General features: G+C 59.9%; 1 protein-coding gene across 1 annotated transcript in view; it reads left to right on the plus strand.

The window, feature by feature from the left end:
• POLN (DNA polymerase nu) overlaps positions 1 to 12,939 on the plus strand; it is a 137,620-nt gene that overhangs the window by 115,812 nt on the left and 8,869 nt on the right. Inside the window, exons 19-21 of the mRNA XM_043447912.1 lie at positions 3,431 to 3,562; positions 5,897 to 6,007; positions 8,068 to 8,146. Coding sequence (XP_043303847.1) covers positions 3,431 to 3,562; positions 5,897 to 6,007; positions 8,068 to 8,146 — 322 coding nt within the window. The remainder of the gene's footprint in view (positions 1 to 3,430; positions 3,563 to 5,896; positions 6,008 to 8,067; positions 8,147 to 12,939) is intronic.

Raw genomic sequence — 12,939 nt, forward strand, 5'->3', positions numbered from 1 at the left:
TTGAAACGTGGCCGAGACCTGGAGAGGTGCTCGGGCCCTGGAGCTCATTCTGCGGGTCCCCGGGCCCCAGTTCACTCGTGTGTTGATGACTTGGTGGGCACCGGGTGCAGGCAGACCGCTCACCCCCTTATCCCTCCGTCTCCACAGCCTTTGCAGTGGGAGCAGGCGGGCGGGCGTGCAGAAGCGAGGCCTTCCCGAGGCCTGCTCCCCGTCACAGCCTGGCTTCCAGGGGACTCTACCCTGGCCCTCCCAGTGAGGAGCTGTGTGCGCACTGGGGGTGCCCCTAGACTCAGTCCGGCTCCTTCTGGAGAGGCCGCTGTGTGATCTGCCGCGGAGGAGCAGAGCTCCGCGCTGTAAACACTCAGGGAGTCGGTAGCCGTGAGGGTGAAGAGGGCGATTCGGCTCCTCTCATCCCGCCCAGTGACGGGGTTCCCACTCCAGGCCTCCGCGTCTGTGGTCCCCAATGCCGCCATCCAGGTTGACATCCAGGCTGACGGCCGGCTTCTGTGTGCCCACCTGCGGGCTGTGTCTGCCTCACGGGAGGCGGGGCATCCTGGGCACTCAGGCTCTGATGCTGCGTTTTCACCCAAGCATGGTGGGTCCAGAAGTGGCCACTTTGGGCATGGAGGGCATGGGGCCAAGGCCGGGGTTTGGGGTCGTGATCATTGTGACGATGACGGCAAGAGGCCACAGAGAGAGGGCAGGACAGGGACGAGTGAGACGACGTCCCCCTCCCCCTCCCCGTCCCCAAGGGGTCCCCCCGCCCCTCTCACCAGGGCTCAGCGACGGGCTGTCCCCTAGAAACGGAAGTGTCTGATGCCTGGGGCCTTGGCCAGGAGGGCAGGGCTGGGCTCACTGCTCCCCTCTGCCTCCTGGACTCCCTGCCTGCCCCCGACCCCAGCCCCGGCCTGCAGGCACCTCTGCCTGGAAGCGGCCCCTGGGCTTCCCGTCCTGCTCTGAACTCCCACCACCCATAGAGCTGGTTCTAATTTGATTCTCCTCCAGCTGGTGCCGCCTCTGAAGCTCGCCTCCACACCCGGTCTCTGGGGGCTGCTGCGTGCCAGCTCCACCCCAGGCTCCAGGGCTGCTGCTCTGTGGGGCTGGCGTTTGTCAGACGAGCCACACGAGCCGGTCCACGGGGGTGCACTGAGCCCCCAGACTTGTCCAGCGCAGCTGCTGGTGCCCGCGGGGCCCACTGACCCAGGCCGGGCCAGGCTGTGCTTTAAGGGCTGCCCAGGAGCCGGCCGGCCATGGGCCAGCATCCCAGGACGCGCGCCAGGCTCTCACGAGGCCCTGGGGCTGAAGCAGGAGGAGAACAGTTCCAGTTCTGCGTGGAGCAGAGAGTGCTGGGGAAGACGGAGTGGAAGTTGCTCCTAAACCTGGCTTCCTCTCACACACACACACCTAGACACATGCAGACACACGCACACGCGTGCACACAGGAGGCAATTCACTGTCTGCGGGAGAAGCCAGAGGTGTCCACGTGGGGCCTGGGAGGTGCAGGCCCCTCGAGCTCCTGCCCAGGGCATCCTCGCCCCCTGCTGCCCCCAGGGAGACGGGCCTGCATTTTCACAACTGAAACAACAGGAACTGATCAGCTCAATCGAAGTGTGGAGGGAAATTGTGCCTGAAGAAGGGGCAGGAAGCACAGGACAGAAGCCCTCATGGAGCCAAACAGCGTCACACTTGGGGGCAGGGGCACCGTGATCCTAGAGCGGGACAGACCCCCAGCAGGGGTGTGGGGAGCAAGTGCCAGGGCTGGACAACTGAGCGGAATTTTGGTCTCCGGCTCAGCCCGTCTCTGCTTCTCTCAGACTTCCATAGCACTGGCCCCTCCCGGGAGCAGGGACCTAGGGACGCCAGCAGCCCCACAGACAGAAGAGGAGCCCTGCCCAGCCTCGGACACAGGGAAGGAGACTGTGGCCTCTGCACCACGCTCTCCGCAGACACCGGCTGTATAGCACCATAGCAGCCACCCGAAGGCCCTGGAGGTGCCCGAAAGCGGGCAGAACTGCAGGGGGCCAACACTTGGAAGGAGGGAGGGACACGGGGAGCCTTCTCACTCTCCACTGAAGCGGCCTCGTCAGTGCCGGGCGTGGCTAAGACTCCAGCAGGAACGAGAGCCTCACTAGCGTGAAGACCCAGGGGACAGAGGCTGGGCAACCAGCGAGTCTGGAGAGTGGCAGGAGAAATCTCAGAAAGCGGAGCCCCGGAGGAGAACGCCACATCCTGACCGTGCACTCGGCCCACACCTCTGGCTACCCCCTCCCCGCCCGGGCACGAATGGGCCAGCTTCAGACAGCCCTGCTTCAGCCAGCAGGACCGGGCCCACTGCAGGGGGACCAAGTCTGAACTTTGACTTTAGCCAAATTAACTGATTCTGTGCTGCTGAGAGAAACATAGGCAAATCTAGAGCATCTATAACATGCCATCTACAAGAGCCAGGACGGTCGAAAGTTACAGAAATACGAAGACAGAGGATAGCTTGATCCACACGCAGAAGAAGAGATGTGTATACCTGAGTCACTTCACTGCACACCAGAAACTAACACTGTACGCCAATGATACTTCAGTTACTAAAGGTCCAACAAACTACTGATCCATCTGTCAGTGTGAATGAACCGCAAATATTATGCCAAATGAAAAAAGAAATCCAGGCACAAAGGAGAACTTATAGTATATAATTGATTACACCATTTAAATGAAATTCTAGGACATTCACAGTTAATTTACAGTATGACATACTTTATGTTATATGCATTTTTCCACAATAAAATAATGAAAATCTGCACTGATAGTGGTTTCCTGGGACCCAGAGTTGACTGCAATTCGGGGTGTCATCCTAGAATTTGGGGTCCTGGCCTGGAACTTGGGGGGTTGTCCTGGAATTCAGGGTGCTATCCTGACCAGAGACCTTGCTATTAGAAGCTTCATCAGAACACCTGTGTCCTGAAAGAACTAAAGATTAACCTGAACCAGATGTATTTGTTTAAAAAAAAAAAATCCCTTGGAAGGGAGCTCCCCACCACCATTCCCTCATGACCTGGCCCGGGGACTTTCCCTTCTTCTTTATGCACCCACACTCCCCAGCCTTCCCCAGTTCTGGGGCAGGCCTCCCTCTGGACAGGCTGCAATCAGGTCTGCATCCCCTGAAGCACCTGCCAGGCCCTCGGTCAGCATTCTAATAAATGAGCGTTTACCAGGGCCCGGTCCAGACTGGCCAGTGCCAAGCACTTAGATCCTGGAGCCAAAAGCCAGCACCATCCTGACTGGTCAGAAGAGGCAGAGGTGCCCACCGGACCTTGACGCCCCAAGTCTCTCCAGAGCCTCTGTGGGTTCACTTCCACGCATGCCGGTGACTGCCTGGCACCCCCCGGGCCCCACTGGGTCAGAGGTAGGCTGGCCACTGACTGAGTTTCTGCTCACACAGGGAAGGAGCGGCTTGCTGCTTGCCTCGGAGTTCCTGTTCAGGAAGCTGCCCGGTTTTTGGAGAGCTTTCTGCAGAAGTACAAGAAAATAAAGGACTTCACGCAAGCAGCCATTGCCCGGTGTCAGCAGACAGGTGAGCCAGCTGCAAGCGAGGCCATGGGCAGCCCCCTCCTCCCAGGGCCCCTGTGCAGTAGCCAGGGGGTCTCCCAGGCCCTCCTCTGCAGGGGGGGGGGCGCGGGGGGCGCTGGAGCCGGGTGAGCTCCTCCCCGCCGGGGAGGTGGGACCACAGACTCCACGCGAAGAGGGTCCAGAGCCAGGCTCTCCTCGAGGGCTCACCCCGGCGTGAGTGAGGAGCGGGAAATGCCAAGTGGGGGGCTCACGGAGAGCAAGTCCTGCCCCTGAAAGTGGAGAACGGTGGTTTATCTACAGAATTTGCCCACAGTCTGGCCACAGATTTCAGAGGATATCAAATAGAACATGTTCTGTGACCATGGTGGAAGAGGAAGATAGTTTCATATCTGCGTGTGAGGCCATCCATCCATCAGCCTACTTGAAAGACTCACCGCGCTCCTGAATAATCTCGGAGTTTATTTTGTTGCTTAATTATTTATTTGGCTGCACCTCACGGCGCGAGGGATCTTAGTTCCCTGACCAGGGATCAAACCCGTGCCCCTGCAGTGGAAGCACAGAGTCTTAACCACTGGGCCACCGGGGAAGTCTCCGATGTAGGACTTTAAAAAGAAGTCCCAAGCGAATGACAGACATTTTAGAAATAAATGACACTAAAGTATCCCATTGTAAAACTGTGAGACGTGGCCACCATTTAGAGATGAAGGGATTTTTTTTTTAAGTGTTTCAAAAAGGAAGACAAATCTCTGGACATAAAAGACAGTCTTCAACCCGAGACACGTGGCAAAGAGCAGCAGGGCAGACCAAAGAGGGAAGGAGGTCAGCGCCGCAGCAGCTCCTGGAACAGACTTGGAGCGGGGCTCAGCGCACGTCCCAGAGCAGGCCCCAGACCCACCCCTGCCCCAGGGGCTCACGGCTGACCCTCTCTCGAGAGCCCAGCCCGAGCGGGGCCTGCGGCAGCCTGGGGTCTCCAGAAAGCCAGCAAACCGTCTCCACCCCACAGCAAGCGCCCCACCGGCCTTGGGCTCCCTGGGCCGGGGGTGAGCCCCACACCTGGATGAGACGAAAGGCTACCGATTACGAAATGTTAGAACGGTGACAGAGCAGTGTTGATGAGTCAGTCCATGGAGCCGCCGCCGGTGGAGACAGTCAAACGCAGGCCCTCATGTCGACCGGCTCCCGTGATACTGACCTAGTCCTCGCTGCGACTCAGACGCTTGGGCGGCCCCGTTGCCCGCCTTACAGGGGAAGAGGAGGAGCGCCAAGGGGGCAGCTGGCTGGGACCCCCGGCTGCCCGGTGGGGCCAGCGTCCCCTCCATGGGTGGCCCCGCAGGCCTGCCTGGTACCTTTCTCGAAGGGCCCAGGGCCTCCCGTGTCCCAGTGCAAAGCACGCATGCCCTCTGACCCACTGTTGCACATGTGAGCACACACTCAGTGACCCTCAGTTACGCTGCAAGCATTTGTGGGAGGCCTACCCAGCGCCAGGCGCCGTGCTGACACCAGGAGCTCATTGCTTCCCTGGAGCCCCGATCCTGGGACGCAGCCCACAAGTGAGCAAGTCCATCCAGACGGCGCAGACGTAGGAAGCACGGTGCCCAGCACGCAGTCAGAAATCCCTGGAAACCCACAGAGGCAGAGGCGGCAGGCACGGCTCACGCGGCCTTAACTATGCTCTTCGTCACAGGTGCTCAGGACACAGTCGTTTTTGTAACAACCACACCTACGAGCAGTTCTTCCAGGCCCCGGACACATGTCAGATCAAGCTGGGGATTTCGTTCTTACCAACACCTAGTAAAACCAGCGTCCTCACCGGTCAGGAGCATAACCAATGCAGCACCTCTCGGTTCTTTTTCCTGAAGAGGATCCCAGGGACGGAAGCGTGGGGCCCACAGAGCCTGGCCCTGGAGTGAGGGATGTGGTCTCTGCCGCAGACCCCCAGCCCCTCACTGAGCGGACTAAGGAACGATGTCTCCTCCCCAGTTCCAGCTGCCGCCCGCCCAGAATTACTCCTGCACCCAAGTCCCGCACGTGGCTTTTCACCTCTTATTGTAAGAACCGTCCTTCTGCCCCATGTCAGATGTGAGCGCGGCACAGAAGTCAGAGCGGGTGCAAAGCCCAGGCCCCTGCCGCCGTCCCGCTTCCCAACACAGAATCCGTGTCCACACAGAACAGCGTGTCCTGCGCTGGATGAGGCCTAAGGCCTCTGGGCGGAGCTCCGCCTGCGGCAGGGTGGGGTGGGGGCGGGACCTCCACTGGAGCAGCCACCGCCAGAGGGCAGGGCCCCGGGCACCGCTCCTGCTCACTGCTGCCCTCCTCCCTCTTCCGTCCTGGACTGCAGGCTACGTGGAGTCCCTCATGGGCCGCAGGAGGCCGCTGCCCAGGATCCGAGCTCATGACCCGCAGCTTCGGGCGCAGGCGGAGCGGCAGGCGGTGAACTTCGTGGTGCAAGGTGCCGGAGCCCCTCTCCTCCTGGGTTTTCAGCCCCGCGGGACGGGTGACTGTTGGAGCTGCCCCCCATGGGGCCAGCTCTGCAGGCGGCGGGCAGGGTCGCGGAGGTCGTCCGCCAGTGCTAGAGTCAGTCGGAGGCCCGTCCCACGACCCTCGGCCCCGACTCTCCCTGCAGCCCTGGCAGGTGTGAGGCCGCGGGGCCCAGCGCACCTTCCAGAGGTCCGTGCAGGAGGCAGGCAGAGGGCCCACGTGCACGGGCCTCCAGGTCCGGGAGCCCCTGGGCATCCAGGTGGAGAGAAGGCAGGGGTGTGACCACAGTCCACATGCCCGGCGCCCTCCTCGGGAGGCCCTGGGGAGCCTGGGAGCCCAGCTGTGTCCCCACTTGTGACCCCAGGGGTCAGGGGTGGAGAGCCAAGGCCGGCAGGCCCAGAGGCAGGGCCGGAGGCAGGATGGAGCCCTGGAGGGGCGTCTGCAGTAGGAGGCACCCAGACCCGGAGCAGGAGGCGTGGGCCGCCGGGGACGGAGGGCGAGCCCCACGGAGAGGCCAGAGCGGCGCTGCCCCAGGCTCAGCCTCGCGCCTCGCTTGGCCATTGGAGAGGACGCTGCAGGCGGGACTGGTCTGGGCTCAGGGTCGCGCCTCCCCAGGTCCCACCCCGACAAGAGCTGGGAACACCGACAGCCCCAAGCCTCAGAGGGCCTGCTTCTCAGGAGGCTGTCTCGGGTGGAGACATGGTGGGACCACGGCCTTGGTCTGTCCCCGAGACGTGGGGGTTGGCCCTCAGGCTGGTTTGGAGGGGGATCCGCACACAGACGTCTCCACTTGGGGGGCTGATGGGAAGACTTGGCCACGGGGTCACCTCCTAGCCGAGCCCCCTCCTGAGGGGCCGGCTCAGAACTCGTGGCCCACCTGCAGGCTGGGCTGCGCTCAGCTGGTGCACCCCCTGCCTGGGGCCCCACCTCCGCCCTGGCCCCCTGCCTCCTCTCCTGTCTCCTCACCTCGCAGCCCTGCCCACTCCTCCTAAGGCAGCAAGCCTCCCAACATCCAGCCAGGGCAGAGGGTCCCCAGGCCCCAAGATCCCGTGAGGCCGGCAGGCTGGCTGCAGAGACCAGCGAGTGCTCTGGGTGCAGCTGCTGCCCTGAGGTCGGGGGAGGCGGCCCACAGACGGCAGACTTGTTCCTCAGTGAACCTCAGAACTCTGAAGGGCTTAAGACCAGGAGTGGAGACCTGAGCTTCAGTCTCGTCCCAGGAGCAGAGCCAGTTGTTGAGACACCCACCGTGAGCTGGGCACCGGAACAAGCAGCTTCCCCCGTGCCGGCCCACACCTTGCAGGGTGCCCGCTGACCATGTGACTGGCCTCGCCCACGTCCTGGGGCTGGGGCGGCAGCCCCACTCCACGCACTGGGAGCCTGAGGCTTGCCGAGTGCCAAGGGCCACGTGGCGGGCGGGCTGTGGGAGCAGGGAGTGACCCATGGCCTCAGTCCCGGACCCGTCGTCCTGCCGGCCGGTGCAGTGGACCCGGTGTGGTCAGAGCGCGTGAGCGTGCTGAGACCCTGCTCCCAGGGCTCCTGGGGAGCCGTGTTATGTGGCAAAAGGGGGTCTGCAGGTGTAGGGTCCTCAGTCAGCTGACCTCAGCTCATCAGAAGGGGACATCCCAGGTGGACCTGGCCTGACCAGGTGGGCCCTTGAGAGAAGGTTTAGGGGCCAGTGTCCGAGGCTCTGACCGTGGAGGAGTCAAGCAGACTCTGGGGAGAGGCCCATGGCCCCCAGGAAGCAGGAACCTCCGTCTGCTGGCTCCAAGGAAGTGAACCCGGCCGTCACCCAAGGTCGCCTGAGACGGAGCCTTCCCTACTGGAGCCTCCAGGTGACCCAGCCAGGGGCCGGGTCCGCAGGAGCAGAGGGGCCCCACACCTGCAGGAGCTGAGGGTCGAGAGGGAGACCCACAGTTCTGACCCACGGGTGCGGCCCACGCGCCCCGCGGTGTGGACGGCTCAGGCCCCCGGGCAGCAGGCTGCGGGCGGGGCCTCACACAGCGCCTGAACCGGGGCCCTCTGGTCCCACAGGCTCGGCTGCTGACCTCTGCAAGATGGCCATGACCCGCGTCTTCACGGCTGTGGCCACGTCGCCTACCCTGACGGCCAGGTCAGTGAGCGAGCCTCCAGCCCCCCGGCCCGGCCCCGGGGCCTGCCCTCCTTGGTGGGGCGTGGGCCTGCCGCCCACCCCGGTTCCAGCTCTGCCCACCCAGGCTCTGCTGGCCCCTGAGGTCCCGGCCTGGGCGCAGGTGGGGGTGAATTCTCCCCCTGGATCCCAGGGTCCCCTCCTGGCAGCCCCCTGGTCTCCCCCTCTCTCCTTGGCCTCCACGTGCATTTGCCCGCCTCACCCTAGGGGCCTCCGGCTCTGCGTGTGGCCGGGGGGGCCTGCCCTGCTGAGGAGCCCCTCCCCGGGGCCAGCCTACCCACACCCGGGGCGAAGCACGCGCGGGTTAGGTGGGAAAACCTTCTGAAATGCTGTGTGTCATGGGCCCACCCTGGGGGTGCGTGCTCACCCCCACATGCCTGCAGCGCATCCCCAGCGGTGAGGACAGCTGGACTCCTCTCCTGCCGCTGCTGGGACACGGGACCCCCAGGGGCAGGGGACCCTCTGGGACACGGGACCCTCTGGGACAGGGGACTCGCTGGGACACGGGACCCTCTGGGACATGGGACCCGCTGGGATACAGGGGACCCTCTGGGACACGGGACCCTCTGGGACATGGGACCCGCTGGGACATGGGACCCGCTGGGATACAGGGGACCCTCTGGGATACAAGGGACCCTCTGGGACAGGGGACCCTCTGGGACATGGGACCCTCTGGGACATGGGACCCGCTGGGACAGGGGGGACCCCCTGGGACACGGGGGACCCTCTGGGACACAAGGGACCCTCTGGGACAGGGGACCCTCTGGGACACGGGACCCTCTGGGACACAGGGGACCCTCTGGGACAGGGGACCCGCTGGGACATGGGACCCTCTGGGACACAAGGGACCCTCTGGGACAGGGGACCCTCTGGGACACGGGACCCTCTGGGACACAGGGGACCCTCTGGGACAGGGGACCCGCTGGGACAGGGACCCTCTGGGACACAAGGGACCCTCTGGGACAGGGGACCCTCTGGGACACGGGACCCTCTGGGACACAGGGGACCCTCTGGGACAGGGGACCCGCTGGGATACAGGGGACCCTCTGGGATACAAGGGACCCTCTGGGACAGGGGACCCTCTGGGACATGGGACCCGCTGGGACAGGGGGGACCCCCTGGGACACGGGGGACCCTCTGGGACACAAGGGACCCTCTGGGACAGGGGACCCGCTGGGACACGGGACCCTCTGGGACACAGGGGACCCTCTGGGACAGGGGACCCGCTGGGACACGGGACCCGCTGGGACACGGGACCCTCTGGGACATGGGACCCGCTGGGATACAGGGGACCCTCTGGGATACAAGGGACCCTCTGGGACAGGGGACCCTCTGGGACATGGGACCCTCTGGGACATGGGACCCGCTGGGACAGGGGGGACCCCCTGGGACACGGGGGACCCTCTGGGACACAGGGGACCCTCTGGGACACGGGACCCTCTGGGACACAGGGGACCCTCTGGGACAGGGGACCCGCTGGGACACGGGACCCTCTGGGACACAAGGGACCCTCTGGGACAGGGGACCCTCTGGGACACGGGACCCTCTGGGACACAGGGGACCCTCTGGGACAGGGGACCCGCTGGGATACAGGGGACCCTCTGGGATACAAGGGACCCTCTGGGACAGGGGACCCTCTGGGACATGGGACCCGCTGGGACAGGGCGGACCCCCTGGGACACGGGGGACCCTCTGGGACACAAGGGACCCTCTGGGACAGGGGACCCGCTGGGACACGGGACCCTCTGGGACACAGGGGACCCTCTGGGACAGGGGACCCTCTGGGACACGGGACCTGCTGGGACAGGGACCCGCCGGGACAGGGCGACCCCCTGGGACGGGGACCTGCGCCCGGGGCCGCCCTCCCCACAGAGCTTGCCGTGTTCTCGGGCTTCTGGTGCTATTACATCCTCACGGTGAAGGACGCTTCCCGCACCTGAGGCCATCCACCTTCCCTCAGGAAGCTTTCTCCTTTACGTCATCAGACGTTTCCTCCTGCTCATGGTCACCGTGGGGCCTGCATTCTTTGTTTAATTATTTACTTTAATTGAAGAACAATTACTTTACAATACTGTGATACTTTCTGCCATACAGTGACATGAATCAGCCACAGGTGTACCTGTGTCCCCCCATGCGGAGCCCCCGCCACCTCCCCCTGGGTTGCTCCCGAGCACTGGCTTTGGGTGCCCTGCTTCATGCACTGGACTTGCCCTGGTCAGCTGTTTCACATATGGTAACGTGAAAGGGAAACTCACTCAGTCGTGTCCGACTCTTTGCGACCCCATGGACTATAGAGTCCTGGAATTCTCCAGGCCAGAATACTGGAGTGCGTAGCCTTTCCCTTCTCCAGGGGATTTTCCTGACCCAGGAATTGAACCGGGGTCTCCTGCACTGCAGGCAGATTCTTTACCAACTGAGCTGTCAGGGAAGCCCTATGTACCTTAGTGCCAAATTCAGACTTAAATTGAAAGTAGAGAAAACCACCAGACCATTCAGGTATGACCTAAATCAAATCCCTTACGATTATACAGTGGAAGTGAGAAATAGATTCAAGGGATTAGATTTGATAGACAGAGTGCCTGAAGAAGTATGGACGGAGGTTTGTGACATTGTACAGGAGGCAGAGATTAACACCATCTCCAAGAAAAAGAAATGCAAAAGGCAAAATGGTTGTCTGAGGAGGCCTTACAAATAGCTGTGAATAGAAGAAAAATGAAAAGCAAAGGAGAAAGGGAAAGATGTATCTATCTTAATGCAGAGTTCAAAAGAATAGCAAGGAGATATAAGAAAGCCTTCCTCAGCGATCAATGCAAACAAACAGAGGAAAACAGTAGAATGGGAAAGATTAGAGATCTCTTCAAGAACATTAGAGATACCAAGGGAACATTTCTTGCAAAGATGGGCGCAATAAAGGACAGAAATGGTATGGACCTAACAGAAGCAGAAGATATTAAGAAGAGGTGGCAAGAATACACAAAAGAACTGTATGAAAAAGATCTTCACGACCTGTATAAAAAGCTGTATAAAAAAGATAATCATGATGGTGTGATCACTCACCTAGAGCCAGACATCCTGGAATGTGAAGTCAAGTGGGCCTTAGGAAGCATCACTATGAACAAAGCTAGTGGAGGTAATGGAATTCCCGGTGAGCTATTTCAAATCCTAAAGGATGATGCTGTGAAAGTGCTGCACTCAATATGCCAGCAAATTTGGAAAACTCAGCAGTGGCCACAGGACTGGAAAAGGTCAGTTTTCCTTTCAATCCCAAAGAAAGGCAATACCAAAGAATGCTCAAAATTCTCCAAGCCAGGCTTCAACAGTATGTGAATCGTGAACTTCCAGATGTTCAAGCTGGTTTTAGAAAAGGCAGAGGAACCAGAGGTCAAATTGCCAGCATCCAATGGATCATCGAAAAAGCAAGAGAGCTCCAGAAAAACATCTATTTCTGCTTTATTGACTATGCCGAAGCCTTTGACTATGTGGACCACAACAAACTCTGGAAAATTCTTAAAGAGATGGGAATACCACACCACCTGACCTGTCTCTTGAGAAATCTGTATGCAGGTCAGGAAGCAACAGTTCGAACTGGACATGGAACAACAGACTGGTTCCAGATAGGAAAAGGAGTACGTCAAGGCTGGATCTTGTCACCCTGCTTATTTAACTTATATGCAGAGTACATCATGAGAAACGCTGGGCTGGAAGAAGCACAAGCTGGAATCAAGATTGCCGGGAGAAATATCAATAACCTCAGACATGCAGATGACACCCTTATGGCAGAAAGAGAAGAACTAAAGAGCCTCTTGATGAAAGTGAAAGAGAAGAGTGAAAAAGTTGGCTTAAAATTCAACATTCAGAAAACTAAGAGCATAGCATCTGATCCCATCACTTCATGGAAAATAAACGGAGAAACAGTGAGAGACTTTATTTTTTGGGGCTCCAAAATCACTGCAGATGGTGACTGCAGCCATGAAATTAAAAGATGCTTGCTCCTTGGAAGAAATGTTATGACCAACCTAGACAGCATATTAAAAAAACAGAGACATTACTTTGCCAACAAAGGTCCATCTAGTCAAAGCTATGGCTCTTCCAGTAGTCATGTATGGATGTCAGAGTTGGCCTATAAAGAAAGCTGAGCACCAAAGAATTGATGCTTTTGAACTGTGGTGTTGGAGAAGACCCTTGAGAGTCCCTTGGCCTGCAAGGAGATCCAAGCAGTCCATCCTAAAGGAAATCAGTCCTGAATATTCATTGGAAGGACTGATGCTGAAGCTGAAACTCCAGTACTTTGGCCACCTGATGCGAAGAGCTGACTCATTGGAAAAGACCCTGATGCTGGGAATGGTTGAAGGCAGGAGGAGAAGGTGACAACAGAGGATGAGATGGTTGGATGGCAATCACCGACTCGATGCACATGAATTTGAGTAAACTCCAGGAGTTGGACAGGGAGGCCTGGCCTGCTGCGGTCCATGGAGTCACAAAAAGTTGGACACAACTGAGTGACTGAACTGAGCTGAAATGAACATACATGTTTCAATGCTATCCTCTCAAATCATCCCACCCTCGCCTTCTCCCACTGAGTCCAAAAGTCTGTTTTTGGAATTTAGAAAGATGGTACCAACAATCCTACATGCAGGGCAGCAAAGGAGCCTACATTCTCTGGGTGATTTCAGCAGCTTCATAGAGAAGCACGTCCCGGGTAGAGGCCTGGCCCAGGAACGTGGTGTTGCGTCCCAGCCCTGTGGACCCCCATCCAG

The sequence above is a fragment of the Cervus canadensis genome, chromosome 26, assembly GCF_019320065.1.
Source record: "Cervus canadensis isolate Bull #8, Minnesota chromosome 26, ASM1932006v1, whole genome shotgun sequence".
Classification (NCBI taxonomy): Eukaryota; Metazoa; Chordata; class Mammalia; order Artiodactyla; family Cervidae; genus Cervus; species Cervus canadensis.